Source organism: Anoplolepis gracilipes, chromosome 6, assembly GCF_047496725.1.
Source record: "Anoplolepis gracilipes chromosome 6, ASM4749672v1, whole genome shotgun sequence".
Taxonomy (NCBI): Eukaryota; Metazoa; Arthropoda; class Insecta; order Hymenoptera; family Formicidae; genus Anoplolepis; species Anoplolepis gracilipes.
The window spans coordinates 11344315-11364130 of NC_132975.1; the positions used below are offsets into that span (position 1 = coordinate 11344315).

Here is a 19816-nt window from a genome sequence, read left to right on the forward strand (position 1 = left end):
TACGATGTGACGAAACTTATGCACAATCGTCTAATTACCTATGTAATACCCCTAATTGTCTCACTGTGCGAGAAATCGTTAGTCTGCTTGCTTCAAACGAGGCCATATTCATTAGCTTTTTATCTACATAATCATCGGAGAATTCACCTCGGCACGACGGAAATGTGAATTCATCGAAGGTACCCTTCATTTAAAAAAAAAAAAAAAAAAAAAAAAGGCACGCATGTCGTTAATTACTCCGTTATCTCATCAATGTGCACCATTCCTGGAATACGATGTTTTCGTGCAACACGTTGTCGCCAGTGTGTGATATATTTCTTCTGAAATATCACAGGAATATTTAAATTAAAATATTACGTAAAATTTTAATTGTAATTTTTATAAGCATACACACCCATACACACACACACACACACATATATACACAACATGTGTGCATTCATATATATATATTAGTTTAGAATATGTATATATGTATATATAAAATTTTATATATACCTTATACATATATCTATTTTATGTATATGTATATACAAATATCAAATCTTGTTTAAAAAAGTTTTATATGATGTGCTTCCTTAATGAATTCCAATATATTTGCTGGTTCTCACACTTGCATTACTTTATTTTGCGATCAAGAAAAAGCGCATCGTTGCATCTTCACACTGGCAAACCGTAATTATTACAATCGCTCGGCCGATCGGTCGAAAGATTAAAATTCCTGCGCCACCGTTGCGCGTTCTTGCGCGCTTATCTTCTGGCAAAAAAGGAACGGTTTCTTTCATTAAAGAGGCGGCGGAATCAAAAGTTTCTGCGTTATAAAATCGCGTCGATTGCTTGGATTCGTAAACGTACCGCGTTTAATATCTGTTCAATGCTAATCATTATCATTCACTCTAGTGAGCATAATGATCGATTTCGTGCAGCGATAGAGCAAAGTTTATTTTTCTCGACTTAAAGCTTGCCTACCATTATTAGCGTTATATAAGATTGTTGATAAATGTACAGAAAAATATTAAAAATTAATATTACGATGCGTTTAACCCGACAGAACTTGCAGCTGGCGTTCAACGTGGAATGTGGGAGAAAATCATACGGAAATTAATAAACACATTGCTAATCTTCAACAACATACGTTTTGGCGTATCCATTCAATTGGCATTCAGCCGACATTCGCGTTAAGAAATGATATTGCGACCATATTTCGCACAGATATTCATGCGCGCGATACAACTGTGCAACGGTAAATTCATCGTGCGTTAAGTTTATTTATTCATCGGTAATCTCACATGCGCCGATATTTCCCATCGAATTTTTTATGCCAGGAAGATCATATATTTCGATTGCGCACGCGAGTTTTACATTCTGCAATTTTGTACGCCGTATTAGTGGACTGTGAAAAATGAGAGCACACAGTGTGTCGTTGTATTTTTAAATTAATATATATATACATATATATATATATATATATATATATATATATATATATATATATAATTCTTATAATCATGTGGATTTTTCGGAGAGACTTTGACGAGTCAGGACAAGGATAACAGAAGGTCTAAGGAGTGTACAATATACAATACAAGCCACGGAATATCACGATTCTCGTGTTAGGAAGTTAGATCCACTTTTGACGCGCGCAATCACGTCAGAGCTGTCTGTTCTTGTTTCTTTTTTCCATTTTTTTTTATTGCTTTTCTTGTTTTTTTTTCTTGTCGACAATGAGGCTCGCATCGCTCCTAGCGCACGACCCGAAGAAAGCCACGAAAAATATATATGCGAGGGTTGAGCAAATTCCCGAAGTTTCGAGGGAACTGAGACGTGATATTTATTCGGGCGAGAGTCTTTGATCGTAGCAGTCAATTTAAAATTCCAATGTACAACGAACTTCTTGTCGAATACATAATCGAATCGTTAATTGAAGGAGCAGATGGACGAAGAAAATGTTTCGATATAATAATAATGCTTTGAGATTACAGGCTTTAGCGTTAAATCAATATGATCGCGTTAATGTGACTTAATATTGTACAATGGATTCTTCATCCACAGGCTATCTTCACTAAGAACCATCACAGCACTAAATTGATAATACACTTTACGTATTGATTACGTATGATACAATAGGGAGTAACATTCATCCATACAAATAACTTAGCACATGCGTAAGAATGTGACAAGCCTTCTTCATCCACTTGCCTGTTCAATTGCGTATCTGTACATATCGATCACTTTTTTTATTTCTGCATCGGAACATCGCAACTCGCTATCGCGCTGTATATTTAACGCTAAATATAACAATTCTCATCTCACTCAATTCATATCTCATTGACTGTGTTTTTCATTTGCGTATAAGTAAAATTTGTGTTTAAAAAAATCAAAGAAATCATATTTAGCGTTAAATATAAGCAAGTTGAAGTAGTATAAGTATGTACAACGTTCGTCAGAGACATATCTGAATAAAGTTCATTAAAAATCAATATGCGCAAACCTAAAACAAATCAAGAGAGAAAAGTCTGTAAACCAGTAATAAATGATAACAAAAGTTATAAAGATTTATGGAAAATATTTGTTTCATTATTTTTTATCATGCGAATTAATTCCTAATTCCTTGTTTAAAATCTGATCAATCACGGGCCTCGTTGACCTTTCGAATTCCAATTTCCAAACCATTCATTTCGAATTGCTCGAAAATCTTCCTTCGGATTCTTTTTTTGAGCCAAAATGCTTGCTAATTTTTGTTCATGAAAGTTTTGACAATCGCGACATTCTATTAAACAACTGAACCGATTATTAATTTCACTTACGATAGTTGCATTCACGACTCTTCAATTATTGCTTTCAGAACATTTCGCTTTTTCGTAATAGATTTGGATTTACAGACATGTGTTACAGCGATGATGCTTGCCTTTAACAGGTATCGTAAAATGAAACAAAGCTGATCAGAACTTCCAAAAGTCGATATATGATTTCTCATTTTAATTAACGTACTCAAATGTCAAAGGTATTTAATAAATAATATTATATTCTATTTGTGTTTGTGCATAGATTATGTGCAAGTATATTAATTGTTAATCATTTAAAGTTAACAGATACTCTAGGGATTAAGAATTTTGAAATGTTACAGTTTGATAAATATCAACAATTAAAAAAGTATTTTTATATTTTTATATAATATCAATATATCACACAACTTAACCGTTGTATTGAAAACATCGACTGATTGACTTGATTCAGTCGCTGTTGACTTACCTTTCGCTGTTACTGCATAATGGCAATAAATTATGCTGAAACGAGAGCTCGACTTAGAAGATCCACTCGTCTTTCCCATTTTACGATACTCGACACTATTGCAGGATCGAAAACACGACGTTATAGCGATTAGTCGAATTACGACAGAGTGATTTTAGAATACGAATGAGGAAGCCAATCATCGATTGCACAACGGGATGATCGACGTTAACGCGAGAATACATAACGAGTCGGTCTTTTGATTGTTGTTGCAGCCATTTCGAATGTGCGCTGCATTCGCGTTGTCGCAAACGATAACGGTCTTCCTCTTTCTCGGATCACATCGCGGGAATCCCAGTCTCGCGGACGTTTCCTTAAAAAAATCATCGCACTCCAGCAGACATCGCGCGATTTCGCTTTAAATCACCGTTATTTTCCATCCCGGATGTCACGTTTTTCTCATTAGACCATTTCTATAGTGTTACGTATGCATTCGCGGATAGCGTACTTTCTGCTAAACTGCGCGCGAGTTGATTGCAATTTACTCGACGTTCTAATTAGATATTTAATAATTATCTACACCGATCGCTACTATTTATACAAATCGCAGGCCGGATCGGACTTTTGGTCGGCGCAGAGTACTTCCGGTCCTTTATCAAATTCACGACCGAGTAATGAGCAACTATTGTGAAATCTTATTTTGCTTTATATTCTGAAAAAAAAAACAACCCCACAGTGTCGTCATGTTTTTGACAGGAATATGAAAGAAATATATAATTTTTGACAAATAATTTCTATAAATGTAATAGAGAGAAAGACATTGTAGGCGACGATCACAAGCCCGACCTACTCCATTCTACTGATAAAAGATCGAAAGAGATTATCCGTAAAATCCCGAGGAAAATCATCGAGAGCGCGCAAGATAGCGAGAAGCATTTTCCTGTAAGTTGGCAAAAAAGCATGACTTGTCAGACGTCAAAAACGATTATCGTTTGAATAAATTAATGAAAAAGCTCCTTGCAACCGCGTCGTTTCGGTCAACTTTACCTCTTATATATTTTTAACGATCGCGAGTCTTCGCGTGATGATGACGTAGAATTTCAAGAAATCAAGAGAATTGGAAAGTCGCGGTGAACTGATCCGCGGTTTTTACGCCGCTTCTCTCTTTGCAGACTTGCCCCCGAGATTTTTTGAATTTTGGATTTTTTGCGCTTCCTTCTTTGTGTTTTCGAGGCGTAAATCGGGCAGCGTGCGTTTATGCATTTACGCATCTCCTAATATCGTTATAATATAATATATTTATATAATAATTAGTACAGAGAAAGTGTAGATGTTATTTATATTTATATATATATAATATTTATATATATAATATAATATATAATATATAATATCACTAGGGTACATATGTACAGGGACTGCAAATAATAGGAGGTGCTCTTATATTGCAATATCGTTCTCTGTTCTTTTCTCTTAAGACCTAACGTACACAGGTAGAACGTAGACTCACACGAGATACAGGTACGCGCTCGTAGACTCTCTCATCTTCTCTCACATTCATTTTTCTCCTATCGCAATCACCCTTGCGTCTCGTTTAAATTTACATTAAATGCGCGATAGGCGCAACGTCTGTCGAGAGTCTACCGTACCCCGCCACGCGGTCTTTCAACAGAGATATACTCCTAACGATCGCGGATCGCGCACAAAGGTTTATTTACAGATACAGGAAACACGCGAAGGACTCCTTGTCCTGTCCCGAAAGCACGAAGAGCGCCATTTTCGCTCGTGAACACGACTTCTCGAGCGCGACGCTATTCCGGAAATAAAATTGCACTTTATAGTATGAGAGTCCGGCCATCCTAGCTCTCCTCCAGCGCGTCCAGCAAGAATCCTGGCAAACGATCGAGCGCAACCAAGATTCCTGAATAAAACACGGAGGAAGAGGTAGTGAGAACCGAGTGTCGACCAGCCGACGTTCCTACCGCTACGACGGCTCCGACGTAGAGTCCGGCTCCCTCTCGTCGGCGGAGAGGTCCTCTGGATCGCCGCCGGACTCGTCGGTGCAGTCGGGATCGTCATCCTTCGTGCTGCTCACAGGTTCGTTCTCCTGTCACGGACTCCCTCCGCCGGCGTCGTCGCCCCGATGTCCGGGCGTCAAACTAGGACTTCTCCGTCTCTTTTCCTGTAGCCCGTTCACCATGTTCTCGATGGATTTAAGCTCGCCGGCGGAGCTAGGCGTCGTCGAGGTCAGAGGGCCACCACCGGTGGGCGTCGGTGAATCAGTTGGTGGCCTCGGCGGCGGCGATCTCGGGCTCAAGGTCCTACTGCCGGGTGTCACGGTCTCAAAGGCAGAGCCATGCGAAGGAGCCGGGAGAGTATAGGGCGCAAATCTGTGACCTTTCAGCTGATGTAAGGGACTCGCCAGGGGATGCGGATAGTGCGCGAAAAGCGCTGGATGCTGCGAAGCCGCCAGAGCCAGTTGGGCGTTGAACAGCATGCCGGGTGTAACACCGCCGTGCAGACCCAGAGGCGAAGGTGGTATCAGAGGACCGTGACCAGGGTAAAGCCCAGGAACCGGTGGATACAGATACGGCAACAGTGGTGGGTGAAGTGGCGGACCGACGGAGACGTCCGGGCGTGGGCCCTCGGATCCGGTCGGGCCCGGTCCGCCGCCGCTCTCAGATCCGGACGACTCGCTACCCTCGCCCCGCTCGCTCGTTCGGTCGTCCCTTTCGCGGGAATGCTCCCGTTCTCGATGATGGTGAGCCGGATGTGGCGTATCGGGACCGACCACGTCTAGCAGCTTGTCCTCGTCGTCCATAAGATCGGTGGCGGAATTGGACGAACGCCTCTTGTCCGGCGACGCTGGTCCGCCAGCTGTCAAACGGGAACCGCCGCCCGATACTGTCAGTAGCGCCTGCCTTCTGCAACAACGACTCAGAGTTAGCAATCTTGCAAGGTTGACGCATGCTGAGCTTATAGTTTTACTCGTTAGATTAATTTTCCATATATTTTTTCGTCTAAAATTAAGTTAAAAATCCATTTTATATTATTATAAAAATTAATGAAATTATACTGCGCTGATGTTATCTCGCGTAAAGTAAATTGTGAGTTAATAAGATGGATTCATTGTTACCGCGACGCGCAACTACAAAGAATCAATAATGTCTTCAAATTTCTATATAAATTGATTATTGATTTATAGAAAGGCGTGGTGGTAAAAGTTATCAATCGTTAAAAACCGTTATAGCGTAGCTGCTGGGTAAAATGGGTTCCGCCTATTTCGATATAATTTATCGATGTTCCTAAGCTGACAATCTCCTTTGAGACGCGCCAATACCCAATGATTACGGCACACTATAATTGCTTCTGAGAATATAACGAGAGGGCGGACGATAAAGTCACTTCTTTTCTTGGCAGCGACAATTTCAAAATAATCGCTAAATTGTTCCCAACACCGTTACGGTTTTGTTAATATGCCGTGTGCATCTCTCGATTGAAAATTTGTAATAAACAATGTGCGATGGAAAGAGAATTATTTCAATCTATACCAACAATAATTATAATAATTCAATGACATTTTTGCTTTGTTTGAAAATGATTGCAATGTTATAATTTCCAATTTGCAACATGGAGCAAAGCGACAGAGCTACTCTTTAAAAATTTGACAAGTTTTGAAAAATAAATATATACTTTTCCTAAAGTTTCTAAAATTCTGTAAATAAATTTTCTTGTCTCGGAATTACACATAGCTTAGAAAAAAAAAAAAATAAAACTACAGTATATTTTTCCACTGGGAATAAAATATCGCGTTCGAGAGAAACAGGCGCACGATCATGCGATCGCAAGGAGACAGAGAGGTATATTGTGTCAAAGAGAGAATCTCAAAAGGCCCCGACGCATACACGAGACAGCGCAGCGCTCACTCTTGGCTTATGCGGCGCGTCTCGCTCACGTCTTCGTAGCGATAATTCACGCGAGGCTGGTTGGCGAGCGATGCAATAAACGAGGCCCTGGGATTTATGCGAGCGCCGGTAGCTGTATCGCCCCGAGGCGCGGCCGTGGTATTAGATTAATTATCTTAATTGCGCCTTCAACGCCTTTCCTATGCGCGCGCCAAGCGTCTAGCTTTCGTTCGCTCGCTCGCGCGTGCGTTGCCTTCACGTGCGCGCTTAACTTTATGCCACTCGCGGCTATTTGCACTTATAACTAGACGAACGAGAGTGTGGCGTAATTCGCGTTTATGTGTGTTTATGTACAAGCTCGCATAAACGATAGAACACTCAAGATATACGCGAGGCACACTATTTTATATCGCTCTTCGCGTCGCGGTACGACGCAAAGAACTTTTTTCCGCGAATCGCGAGGAGCTAAAGGGAATCGAACGCTGATTTATCGCGCTGACATGTCTAGCCGCCTGTATCCCGACAGTCATGATCATTTTTCACGATGTCGCGGCGATACCGAACGCGAGAGACTTTATCGATTCGCGATGCGCTGATCTATTCGCGATTTCCTCGGGCAACGTGTTTCTATCACCCGATCTACGCAAAGAGTCGCGTATATCGCAACGTGATTTATTGAACCGCGTTATATGGATATCCTTTACACAAGAGTAGCCTAGCGGCTTTAATCGTCCTTAATTAATCTACATTAGTATGTATGAATTCTTATACATTTTCACAGTTTGATTTTACAATTGACCGAAGCGCAGAAAAAATATAGAAAAAAAAAATAATCAGCCGTGATTAGCGCTAAACGGCGACTTCGATCGCTCCTCGCAACCGCAGACGGAAGAGAGGGACTTATTCGAGAATCCCATACAGAGTGTGCACGACGGCGAACTATTGATTCGGCGCGCTCTTGCACTTACATACAGAAACCAGAGAGCCTGTACACCCCTTTCGTTGCTGCAACGAGTGCTTGTCACGGATGCATCCACGAGGAGCGCGCTTCGCGCCAAACGGATGCACCTAGGGCAAGGGAAAGCGCGCGCCACTGTGTGTTAGTGAACTGATCGCATTACATGGCATTAAGGTACCGGTAAGCCTCTCGTTGTGCGAACGGCTATGTTCGGGACTTACACGAAGCTTAGGTTTGTTCTGCCTGCACGAGACGATGTATTAGATTTGCCCTATTCCCCTTCCCTCGTTCCGTCGCGCCCCCGTAACCCCGGCCCGTCATTTCGATTGTCGACGGTAACGTACCATCGAGTTTCCTTCGCGTGATTACAAACATTCCAGGAAATTTTGCTCGAACTCGCCTGAAAGGATCCGTGTGCGCCAATTAATTCTGGATTAGGTTGCGGAATCGAATATTTCGGTTTGGCGCGATTATGAGAGACGTATTTGAGGCGCTTTTCGTATCGTCGCAAGAAAAGATTTTTACGGAAAGACTAGAGACTGCTCTTCTGTCAAAATATCTTTTTCTGTTTTGTAAATTGTCGCAATGATTTATGCGATCCAACGAGCGAGATATTTTTATATTAACAAAAGTAGAAATTGCGAGAGATTATGTAACAAGAAATATCAATGTTTACTGTTTACTGTTTACTGTTAGGGTAAACTCGGGTAAGATGGCCATAGTTTTTTAAAATGCAAAAAACATACTTTTATTTTTGTTATTTTTTAATACTGTTTGGCATATTATCTTCACTGAAGCTTAAATTATGTAATATTATCGAAATTAAAAGAAAAATATTTAACAGAAATTTTATATTATCAAAATAATACGACATAAGCATTGGCCATCTTACCCAACTTTTAAGGAAAAGATGGCCATAATATTTATAAAAAAATAGTGAAAATGAAAATAAAAATTATAGGTCATATAATAATTTACATATCTTTATAATATGTCTAACGTCGATTACGATAGCTTAACTGTAATTTATTCGACGTTATAACAGTTTTTAGTGGACAAATGAAAAACTTTGCAGATAGTCAAAAGTAAAAATATGATATGAGATTCACAATATCGTTATTTCGAACAATGTGCGCACATAAACTACTATAAATATCGATTATCTTTGATAATGACTAAAACAGCGCACTATGTAGCGCTTTTTTAGTCATTATTGAAAAAATTACAGTCTATAGCCGTATCTTTTCCGTATGGCTATCATACCCTAGTTTACCCTATATTGCAAACAACGATATTTAAAATGTCATTACTTATCCATATTTTTTTGAATGCTAATTTTTTGATATTACCCAACAGGAGATTGCCAACGAGGTTAGACTGATATTTTTCAACAAAAATCGAAGGTAAAGCCGGAGGCTAATCCGGCTAGTAATTATAGCTTGAAGGAATGCTTTGTTGGATGCGGAGAACTCGCAGGAATTCCAACGATTTTTGTTCTGCGGATAATATAATTAACTGCGAAAGTAAAGAGTAAAACTCAATACTGCAGATTTCTCAACGCGTCTAGAGAGATATCCGCTCATTAATCAGAAACTGAATATGTGGTGGCGAATGTGTAAATATCGAATGCACAAATTAATCCTGGAGACAATGGTCAGTGTCACGGTTATTAATTTAACATCCGCGTTAAATACATAGGAAATATGTATCGTGTAATATATATTAAACACGACAGTGAGAGTTTCACAAGCGAACGGATTAATTCGTCGCGTATCGCAATGCGATCTTTCCGCGGTGTATATATGATGATAAATGACGTGACAACTCGCCGCACCGGTGTACTTTCTTTCTTTTTTTTTTTTTTTTTTTTCGCTCAGTCTTTTTTTTAAGCACTGTAGCGAATCAACTCGTCACGCTCGAGTGGCGTTACATCTCGTGACGAAACGCCGCGTCGCGCGTTGTTAAAAAATTAACGAAACAATGCACCAGCTGTCAGTGGCGTTTAACGCTATCGCGTCGAGTGGAAGCGATTTCCACAGAGAATACAATCGTGCGCGGTTCCGTATCTTGAATTATATAAGTGATTGTCGAAATTATATTGCGCGAAGACAACGAGATTGGTTTTACTACACATTTGCGGTCACTTTTATCGCCTCTCTTTTATTCTATTATCCTTCTTGCTTTCTCTAATATCGTTATTAGCGGTTCAGTACGTTATACAAAAGTCTACGTACACGATCGAAAGTGTAGTGAAAAATGCATAGGGATATGCGCGATCAAGGGAAAGCGATCTCGTACCGCTCTCGTATCGCCCACGCTCTCGAAGCGCAGTCTTTGTGCAGCCACAAAACGATCTCTATAGAGGCAATATAAAATTCAAAGCCGCCAAGAGTGGCACCCTCCAACGTTAACGACAGCGCCGCCCCTGAGCATCAGTATGCTAATCCGATGATTGGCTATGTTCCAACCCCCGATCCCTCTTCTCACTGTGCCACTCTCTTTCTCTCGCGATACGTCTCCTCGTCCCTTTCTGCCGGTATTTCTCCGTTGTGCCTTCTCTTTCTCTCTTTCTAGTTTCCCTGTGGCTTCCTGATGGCATCCAACCACCCTTAACCGAAACCATAAGCCAAAACTAACCCTTATTCTAATTAGGCAGTGCCGCGGCGACGCGTCCCCCCTACTTTGCATATTTTCTCGATTAACCTCGCCCTTTCTTTATCCGCTCGACGTCGCAGACCACAATTTTCCGAAAATTTTCTGTTCTACGATCGCTTTTGCTTTATTCTTTTCTGCATAACGTAATGCACTTGCTACGATGGCACGAGATTCGTAATCATAGATGGGATATCTTTTTTCGCGCGTGCACATATCGATAAAATTTTTCTGAGAAAAATTATTCGCTAATGATGTAACAAGGATTAGGAGCAGTTTAAATTGTTATGCATAGAGAAATTTAACTTCATCAAAATCCACTTTTCACCCCGCGATCAATGAGATTGAAATGAGTTTCCATAGCGGCCTGGTCCACGGCAACGGGCCAGCATCCTCAAGGGAGCGCGTTCGCTGACATAAGCTCATAAACCCGCAATATTGAATACAAATGGACGGCACTGCCAGCGATGCGGAGTGCAAATGAGCCCTGTGAAACCAACCCTTAGCTCCGGGGGTGACCCTAAGGTCGGCATAATAGCCCCGATCGAGGGGAAGCTCGAAAGGTCTACGATCAATTAGGTCGACCCCGAAGACAGATTCGCGCTCTTTGCGCTCTTTACGAAGCGCGATTCGAAGAGAGGGCATATCCCTTGCTTCGCATTTAGGGTAGTTTTTGTAATCCGTTTTATGTACAAGTTTTTCACAGGATATTCGATAAAAAACGCTTAGTCTATTTTGATTCTTTTGATTCTTTCAACTATTTCTTGATTATTAATATTTATACTTTTCGTAAATAAATTATATATGAAACAAATACATGTATGTGTAAATTAGATAATTTGTTTACATATATATATACTGTGAAAAATATGAACATCTATTTCACATAAATTCGCTTTTTATTTTTAATTTTAGGAAAGGGTGAAAAAAAAATATATCCTTAAAATGCAGTTTTAAAAGCGATACTCACTTTTTCTCGCGCTTCCCCGCGCCAGTATCCCGAAATCCTTTCGCGAAAGGGTTATTATCGATCTTCAGTTGGGTGATCTAAACACAAAATTAATATATATAAATTTTTTTAGAAAAAAACATTTGTAAATTAAAAGATTTCTTTTTAATTTACATTCATAATAAATTTGGACAAGACTCTAGAGTTAATATCCTTTCTCGCTTTGTTTTATATTCGCCGACATACTGAGAAGGCGCGATAATTAAGATAGTAGTATAAAGCTGCGTACATAAACGACCTAAAATCTCTGTACAAAGCTCGGTCTCTTCTTACGGCCATGTGTGTTCGTGAGCAACTCATTCACTACCGAAAATAATGCGTACCGAGAAGACTTGTTATTCCACGAAACGATTTTCGTAGCCACAATTTTATCGAAATAAGAATGTAAGGAAATTATTAATTAACGAAAAAAGGCCAGAAGCTAAAACGGTCTACCCCCGTTCAGATCGTAACGTGAGATTGTTTTACCCTAACGAATTCTCGCTATGCGTGTGAGTTTTACTATTTCTCCTACAATAAGGTGACGAAGTCTTAATAAATCAAAGGACTTTCAGAAAGATTATATCTTTACGTCGATAAAGTTTACGAGATAAAAGAAAAAAAAAAAACGAAGTAAATTTTTTTACTTTTCTAAAAGTCTCCGCACAACGGATACTACAAAATGCAAAGTTAATATTTTTTTTAATTTTCCAAAAGTTTGATATTTTGAAATTAGTCTGTAATAAAGGTTTCTTTTACATAAAAGAAATTTCGATGGTCACTTACCTTTTCATTTTGATAGGCCGTCACGGCAATGAATTCCGTCTCCTTGAAAACGTAACTCCTGAATGTCGAATACGGAAGTTTCAGGATGTCGTTGGCTCGCACGAGGTGAAACCTCGGCTGATACTTGTGCATTGAATTCAGTATCGTCTGTAATAAGAAAGGGGGCATACATTGGGACAGATTGTTTTATATTAACTCTGACAAGAACGTTTGCAATTAATTCACTTTTATTCGTATTTTCAGACCAATTCTATTTGACGATACAATCACGAAAATCTGCCTTTATAAAGCCTTAAGTTAAAAAGACGTTGTAAAAGAAATTTTTTAAAGAGCTATAAATTTTTTCAAATATCTTTAGACTTTATGTGTAGAAAATGGATCTCGTTTTTATAAACGATATTCGAAGCGTTCCAATTAGAGCAAGTCACGGAGCTTAAAATTTTCGTGATTAGTCGTCGCGAGCATGGTCTGAGAGAGTGAGTACGGCGCAAAATTAAGAAACAAAAGCGGCACGAGACACGAGAGCGATTTTGCACGAAGAAAAATATAGAGAGATATGTCAGATTAAAAAAGTGTCAAGAAGGTGTCGCCGTTAATCATACAATCAGAGAGCGTGCGCCGGCATGTTACTCTTTCTCCCCGTTAATTAATCTTCGTGCAAGTATTTCATAAAGTTCCGTGCGGGCCAAGAAGGTACGAGCTTGGCAAAGCGGCTATTACAATGATGCATCATGCCGGGTTGATCGATATAAAGTCTGTAAACGCAATCGAGCTTTACGAACAAGCCTCGCGCGATTTTATCATTGCTAACGATGACGATTTGCGGTCACATATTTGCATTGGAAACGTAATTATTTATCGAAGACATCCCCTTTATTAACACTCAAATGATACGCTAATGGACAGAAACGACTATGATAAAATGGCCGCATATATTTACCCTGCCTACAATAATGCGTATACGTTTCGATTTAGCGTCGCAATTGGCGCCAAATTATCGTTGTTAAGCGGCATAATACAAATTTGTCAAATTATCGAAATAAACGAACTCCCGGATTACAATAATTTATCGATCTCGGCCTCGCGATTAAAGCTCGCGTTATCCAGAGCGGTAGCCCATCGATCTTGTTAAACGGACGCGAGTTACTACTCGCTCACGAGCAAATTTGCCGGTGCACGCGCGTGTTGCTTTTATTACGATGCAAAGGAATGTTCAGAATATATTCCAGCACGCAAAACGACAAGAGCGAAACGTAATCTGCGCACGCGTCCGCATGCGTAAAGAGAGAGGAAGATATTAATACGTGAGCGGTAACGAATAAATTATCGGGAGCATCTGTATAAAAATACGGACGATCGATATTACCGGAAATCGTGTCTCCATCGCTCGATTCGAATCCACGAACACGGATTCTTGGATCCACAACAGGCCGTCACTTCCGACCGACCGCTTTTGCGGAGTCAAGACCCGATCGTCGTCGACATAATTTATATATAGCGTGGTTATTGACGCATATACATAGTGATCGATAGGCGCGCTCCAAAACATGGCCGACCGTAGTTCTGGATATTGGTCGCTCTCTAGGGGGCTCAATCGAATTCTCTTATTAATTCAATGGAACCCGCAGTCTTTCGTTGCCATTTCGCCAAATAAAACATATCGATACCGCGCTTATCACCCATATATCGTGACTGCATCGTATGAACGAAGAGGAAGCGAGATTAATTTCAATGAGTGGCATCGAGAAACCGGTTCATCCGCACAGGAACTCGTAGTAATGTTTCTTTTAATCAAAAAGAATTTTCCTTCGTCAAAAAATGTCGCGGCTGTCTTAAACTGAATTCTAAAAATCTAAAAGAATCAATGAATTTTACGGAATGATTGTAAGAAATTATTCCTTTATAGATTACTAGATCTCTCTAAAAGATAACATAGTATTATTATAATTCAAGTTTCGCCTATACATCGTGAGTAATGTCGTTAAAGTATTAATGCCGGATTAGTTTATGAACTTAGAAACACCGGCTTAAACATGCCAAGAATTGTTCACGGAAATCTTAAAATTTTTACAGTATTCTGTAATTAACTGCGAAGGACGTATTATTATATAATGATGTAGAAACGTATGAGTATCGCGCTTGAAAATATGACGATAGTATCGTGCGATAAATCTTTAGTCTTTTCCAGAAAGACTACAAACCTCTGTAGGAGAAACCTGCACAAATTAGTGCATGCATATGAATCATAAAAGGGATTAATGAATAATCAGAAAAAACTGATATATATCCGGCGTATTAATTTATCGTTATTCTCATAAATAAAAATTCGCGTCCAAGCGGATGATCGGTCCACACGTGCGGAATGGAAAAAATAGAAATCGGGGGATGGTTAAGGGTCGAAATGCATGGAATTGTAAGTAAAAGAACCGACTCGTAAAGACGCGCCGTCCAATCCGCGACGAGAAATTCACGCCGCGCGCACGGGAACAAAAAAAAAAAAAAATTCACCGTCACGCTCGTGCGTGTAAATCGCACGGTGCACGACGTAAGGAGAAAAGAGAGAACCCGCTCTCGCTCCTTCCCGCGCGGACGCCATTATGCGCGGCACGGCACAAAGGAGAAATAATTAGCGCTGGCCGGGTGATAAGCCGGCAATCTAGGCGTTTGTCATTAGCCTATCAAAGCCGAATGCTTCTTTTCTTTTTTTTCTCTCTTTCCCCTCACCGACCGCCACTGGGTCCCCCCTTCGTTGCCTCTCTCTTCCGATCCCTTGCGCGTCGCCCCGCGGACGGTCCCCTCGTCCCTATCTCGTTTCTCGTGGACCTTCGGCCTCGACACGCCTCTGGCGCCGTGGAAAATATGTGCAAACGCCGATCGGAGCAATTAGTATTTCTCTGGACTCTAATCTGGGCTCGCTCGAGCGCGGCGAATGCGCGTCTTTCGCGGTGCATGTTACCTGTACAACCTGTACAACATAGCGAATGAGAGATTAAAAAAAAAAAAAAAAAAAAAGAGGATAGATAGAGGAAGAGGAGGGTATGATTCGCGAGAGAAGAAAAAAGAGGGAGCTAGTATTGCGAGATGCGTCTAGTTGAAGAGAGAGAAAGAGAAGATAAATAAAAACAGTAAAAAAGAAAAAAAAGAGAGGAACGAAAAGAGATGGTTGTAGGATAGAAAGTAAGTGGTACGATCTGAAGCGATCCGGTGTGTATATCGCACCGCATGAATTGACCGACCAGATAAAACCGCACGGCGGAAGGGGGAGGACGGAGGGAGCGGGTAGAGGGAGAGACGGACGGCAGGAAAGGAAAGTGAGAGAATATCTCGACCGACACAGAAGCCGACATTGCTAATGACTCTGTCCGCGGTAATCTCCGGGTGTTATCTGTCCTGGCTACCTGGGGGCCCACCTACTTCGAATCACGAACCTGCACACGTTGCTGCTGTTGCGTCTCTCTTCCTCGCGCTTCTCCTCCTCTACATTCCTCTTCCTCCTTCCCCCTCCCCCTTTCCCTATGCCATCAGGATCATGGAATCCCGAGATCTCTTTAGATGCGCCGCTTTTGAGCCGATATGATATACATATCTTTAGTATAGTATATAGTTTTTTGATAAAAATGTATGCGCGTAACAACTTCAACTCTGTTATTCGGATTTTTAATTATTCGTCCCTTTTAGACAAATAATACTTAAAAGACGTGTACAAAAAAAAAGAACAAAAAAAAAAAAAAAACAAGAATAAAATAAATCGAAAATATAAAAGATTAAAAAGATTGACGCGTGGAAAAGACAGAGATGAAATAATTCGTCGTTGGACAGCCGAGAATGCGAAGGCGCGCAACAAAGCCTCGCCATTACTGTCTTTAGTGTTTGGTCAACTGATCGTACAGAAGAGCAAACAAATCTCTTGGGCTGAAAGGGCCTGCCTCGGTGAGAGTCTGAAAATAAGGACTTTAGCAGTACCGGCGGTATCGCGAAATTCTTTCGCCGTAGAAAGGAGCAAAAAGTAAAGTGCAGAACGCGCTTCGACGTATTGCGAAGACGAGAACTGTGAACTAAAAGATAAGACGGGTTACAGGAAAAAGAGAGAGACAGGAGAGGAAAAAGTCGGCGCTTTTCACTTTGAGGGTCAAGGAGTTGGCCGATGGTCCGAGGATTACTTAGTCGGTACATCAGGTAACAGTGCATGTGTGATTTAGTTTGCAGTCCTTGCGAATGCACGTATCTCCCGTATGTGCGCACTCTCATCCGCTTACGTACACACGTGTGTGTACATACGATCTCCGATACACACATTCGAGATCGAGCTGGATATCTGAACGAATAACGCGAGAATAACGAAAGAAAAGATATACTGGTAGAAAGTCATCGGACGGAAAGAGAAGAAAGGGGTAACTCGCGTATGTGTACGATACGTGGGGGAGTGAACGAGGAGAGCGAAAGAGGGTGGTTCTTGACGACGAGTGTGGCGCTACCTCGGCAGAAAGCGGCGGAGGAGCGAAACTTTTCGCCGAAGGCGAGGGTGCGAGCGAGATAGCTCGCTTGCCATGTAAGGGCGCGACGAAGAAAAGACGAGGAGGCGACGGGGGGTGGAACGCACCGGAGCGGAAAGGGAAGGTGGTGGTAAGGTTGGTCGTCCTGGTATCGACCGCCTGAAAAAGGGGTGGATTTTTCTATCCCTGGGCGGAGGACCCGTCGTGTAGGAGGACGTGTTCCGGACGCAAACGCGACTGGCCCATCTCGGGACCTTCGTCACGCGGAATAAAAATAAAAGCAGACTGTCTCGGTGATATTTCGTTGTATTTAGTAATGTAGCACAAAAATAAATTTCTTTACTTCGCGTCATCAATCACAAAGAGAAAGATTGAAATGGAATTTTTTAAAGACAAAATTATGAAACACTGAATATTATTAAAATTTTGAATTGAAGTATTATTTTGAATTTTGAATATTTCATAAATCATAAAATTTGAAATCAAAATGATTATAAGACAATCAGAAATTTCGCAAAGACGTGTGAAAGATTAGTGAGAGATAAAAAAATACATGAAATTTTACATTAATTATAAAAGTGAGTACATTTTAATTATAAAATCAATACAACCAGAAACGGTTCAATTAATTTTTCGAGCAACTACGTCACGTGCAAAAGACCTTTGGAATCGCAATATTTTCTGGAATAACTTTAATCGCGTTTTCAATTCTCGTCAATCTCGGCAGACGTTACCTCCTAGCTCACGATTAAGCGCGCGTAATTTTAACAAAGTCAATTAGTTCGAATCAATCTGAATTCGGGGAAGCGACGCGTGGGAGCGTGACAGAGTGTCTTCCAGTTCTAAGAACGAATTAGACGATGAACTTGGGGCTTACAGACGGCTGGGCGACGCGACGCGACAGTCTCACTCGTTGGTAAAACGAGACCAGCCAAGTTAGGTCAATTCGTGATGGCTCAACGACGAAGACGATAAGGAGGAAGAGGAGGAAGGAATGGAAGAGGGGAGGAAAGGGGTGTGGGAGAGAAATGGATCCTTGGGGGGTTTCTCTGCCACTTACTCGCCCGGAAGCTAATTGGCCCGAATCGAGGGTGGCTTTTCCATCATCCGGTTCGGGCATTATGGCCGACTTGCACGTAAGCCGACAAGCCAATAGCGGGCCGGCTGGATAGCCGATGCTCGGCTGAGCAAACACGGGGAACTCCTTTAGATCGCGTTCCTTCTTCCCTTCCACGCGAATTCGTGCAGATTTTCGAGACTACTTTGTAAATGTTGTTACTCGGTGAAATATGACAAGTGTCACAGTATGTCGCATTCACCTCGATTAAGAAGAGCGACGAGAAATATTTATTTATCGATGACGCGACTACCCCACTACTACTCTATTTTTCATTTTTTCAGATAATTTTCAGAATCTTTTACAGACAAACTGATAGAACGTGAAACGTTTTTTTTTTTTTTTTTGTATCTAAATAAATCCGTGTAATGTAAATTATTTTTAAATATAAAAATCTAATCTATTTCTAATTCGATACCTTGTATTTATTATTCTGCTAAAATAGCAGTAAAAAGATAAGCAAATTTTTTTGCAAATATTGAAAAGAGCGATTAAAGTCGAGCGTCGTATTAATGCTAATTTCAATTCCGGTGTCCTCAAGTCAAATTGCGTACAAGTTCCATGGATCGAACGGAACCGCTCAATGGACCCACTGTGCACGCAAAGAGATAAAGATTATCGACTTAACGCCGTTCTTTGATCACCGAATGAAAGCAAATAGGTACTGTCGCCGACCAGTGCTATCGCGCCGTCATCATAATTTCTGATAAGCTCCGCGCGATCAAAGTCTGGCTCATTAAAGAGAAACGGAAACAGAAATTAAATCACTATTTCACACGCTTTAAATTTACTTCTCTCTTACTATATTTTACCATCAAAAATCTCAGAGAAAAATTTACGTACATTTGCACATACAATTTTTATATACAATTTAATTAAGGCTCAAAGTATCATTTCCAACCTTTACAGATTACTTAATGTATGTATATATATATATATATATATAATGTAAAAGTGAAATCTCGGTTTTTAAAATATACAATTGTCGTCCAACAAATCTCCAACAAAATGCCCCTTCGAATTTATACTACAATTCGTGGAAGTATTCAAGATAAATACGTTTGACGTGACTCTACGTTTACATAAGAGCGTACACGAGAGGTTATTTAAGCGAGAATTGTCAAGGCTTAAAAGAGGGTACACGCTAGAATCGTCCTTTTCCCTTGATTTCCGCAGCGGTTGATACAAAAAAAAAAGCAACGGAGAGAAACGTTAAACGGAAATCAGGCTGCTTACAGACAGCCGCGTGTATAAAGAAGGCGTCACTCTCTCTTTCTTTTTTCCTTTCTGTCTCTCTCGCACCCGCCCGAAGGATGATGAAGGGAAAAAAGCTCTTTGAGAGACGACAAACGCGCGGTATCTCTCGCGCTGAAATACGCGACTACGGAAGAGATGGGAAATCGCGCCGCCGCGAGGGGTGTTCGCTCGGTTCGCAAGTGTGAAATTGCCGGCGATGCTCGATACACCATGAAATACACAAGAGCGGAAGCTTCCAACTTTTTTTCTTTTAACGCGAAAAGCGGGAAAAATGGTTCTCTCGAATATTCGAGAGTTTGAGGCGACGTTTTCTCCAATGTGTCGCGCCGTCGCCGTCATCGTTCTTTTACGGCCGTTTGCATATTGCGCTAATTGCACGGTATTCATAGAAGCTTTACAAATGGACATCGTGGTCCTTTGAGGCCCTCG

The 19816-nt window shown here is 40.9% G+C and overlaps 1 protein-coding gene across 7 annotated transcripts in view; it reads right to left on the reverse strand.

Moving 5' to 3' along the window:
• Positions 1-561: 561 nt before the first annotated feature.
• Positions 562-19816, reverse strand: part of Bi (T-box transcription factor bifid) — an 84266-nt gene continuing 65011 nt past the window's right edge. For 4 of the 7 annotated variants that reach the window (XM_072894916.1, XM_072894923.1, XM_072894921.1 and 1 more), the window contains 3 exons: positions 12521-12667; positions 11717-11793; positions 563-6155 (listed from right to left, as the gene is read on the reverse strand). In XM_072894916.1, the coding sequence (XP_072751017.1) occupies positions 5342-6155; positions 11717-11793; positions 12521-12667 (1038 nt within the window). In that variant the 3' untranslated portion in view covers positions 563-5341. Of the gene's footprint in view, positions 6156-11716; positions 11794-12520; positions 12668-19816 lie in introns of all 7 variants that reach the window. The other 3 variants (XM_072894919.1, XM_072894918.1, XM_072894920.1) reach the window with 3 other exon arrangements.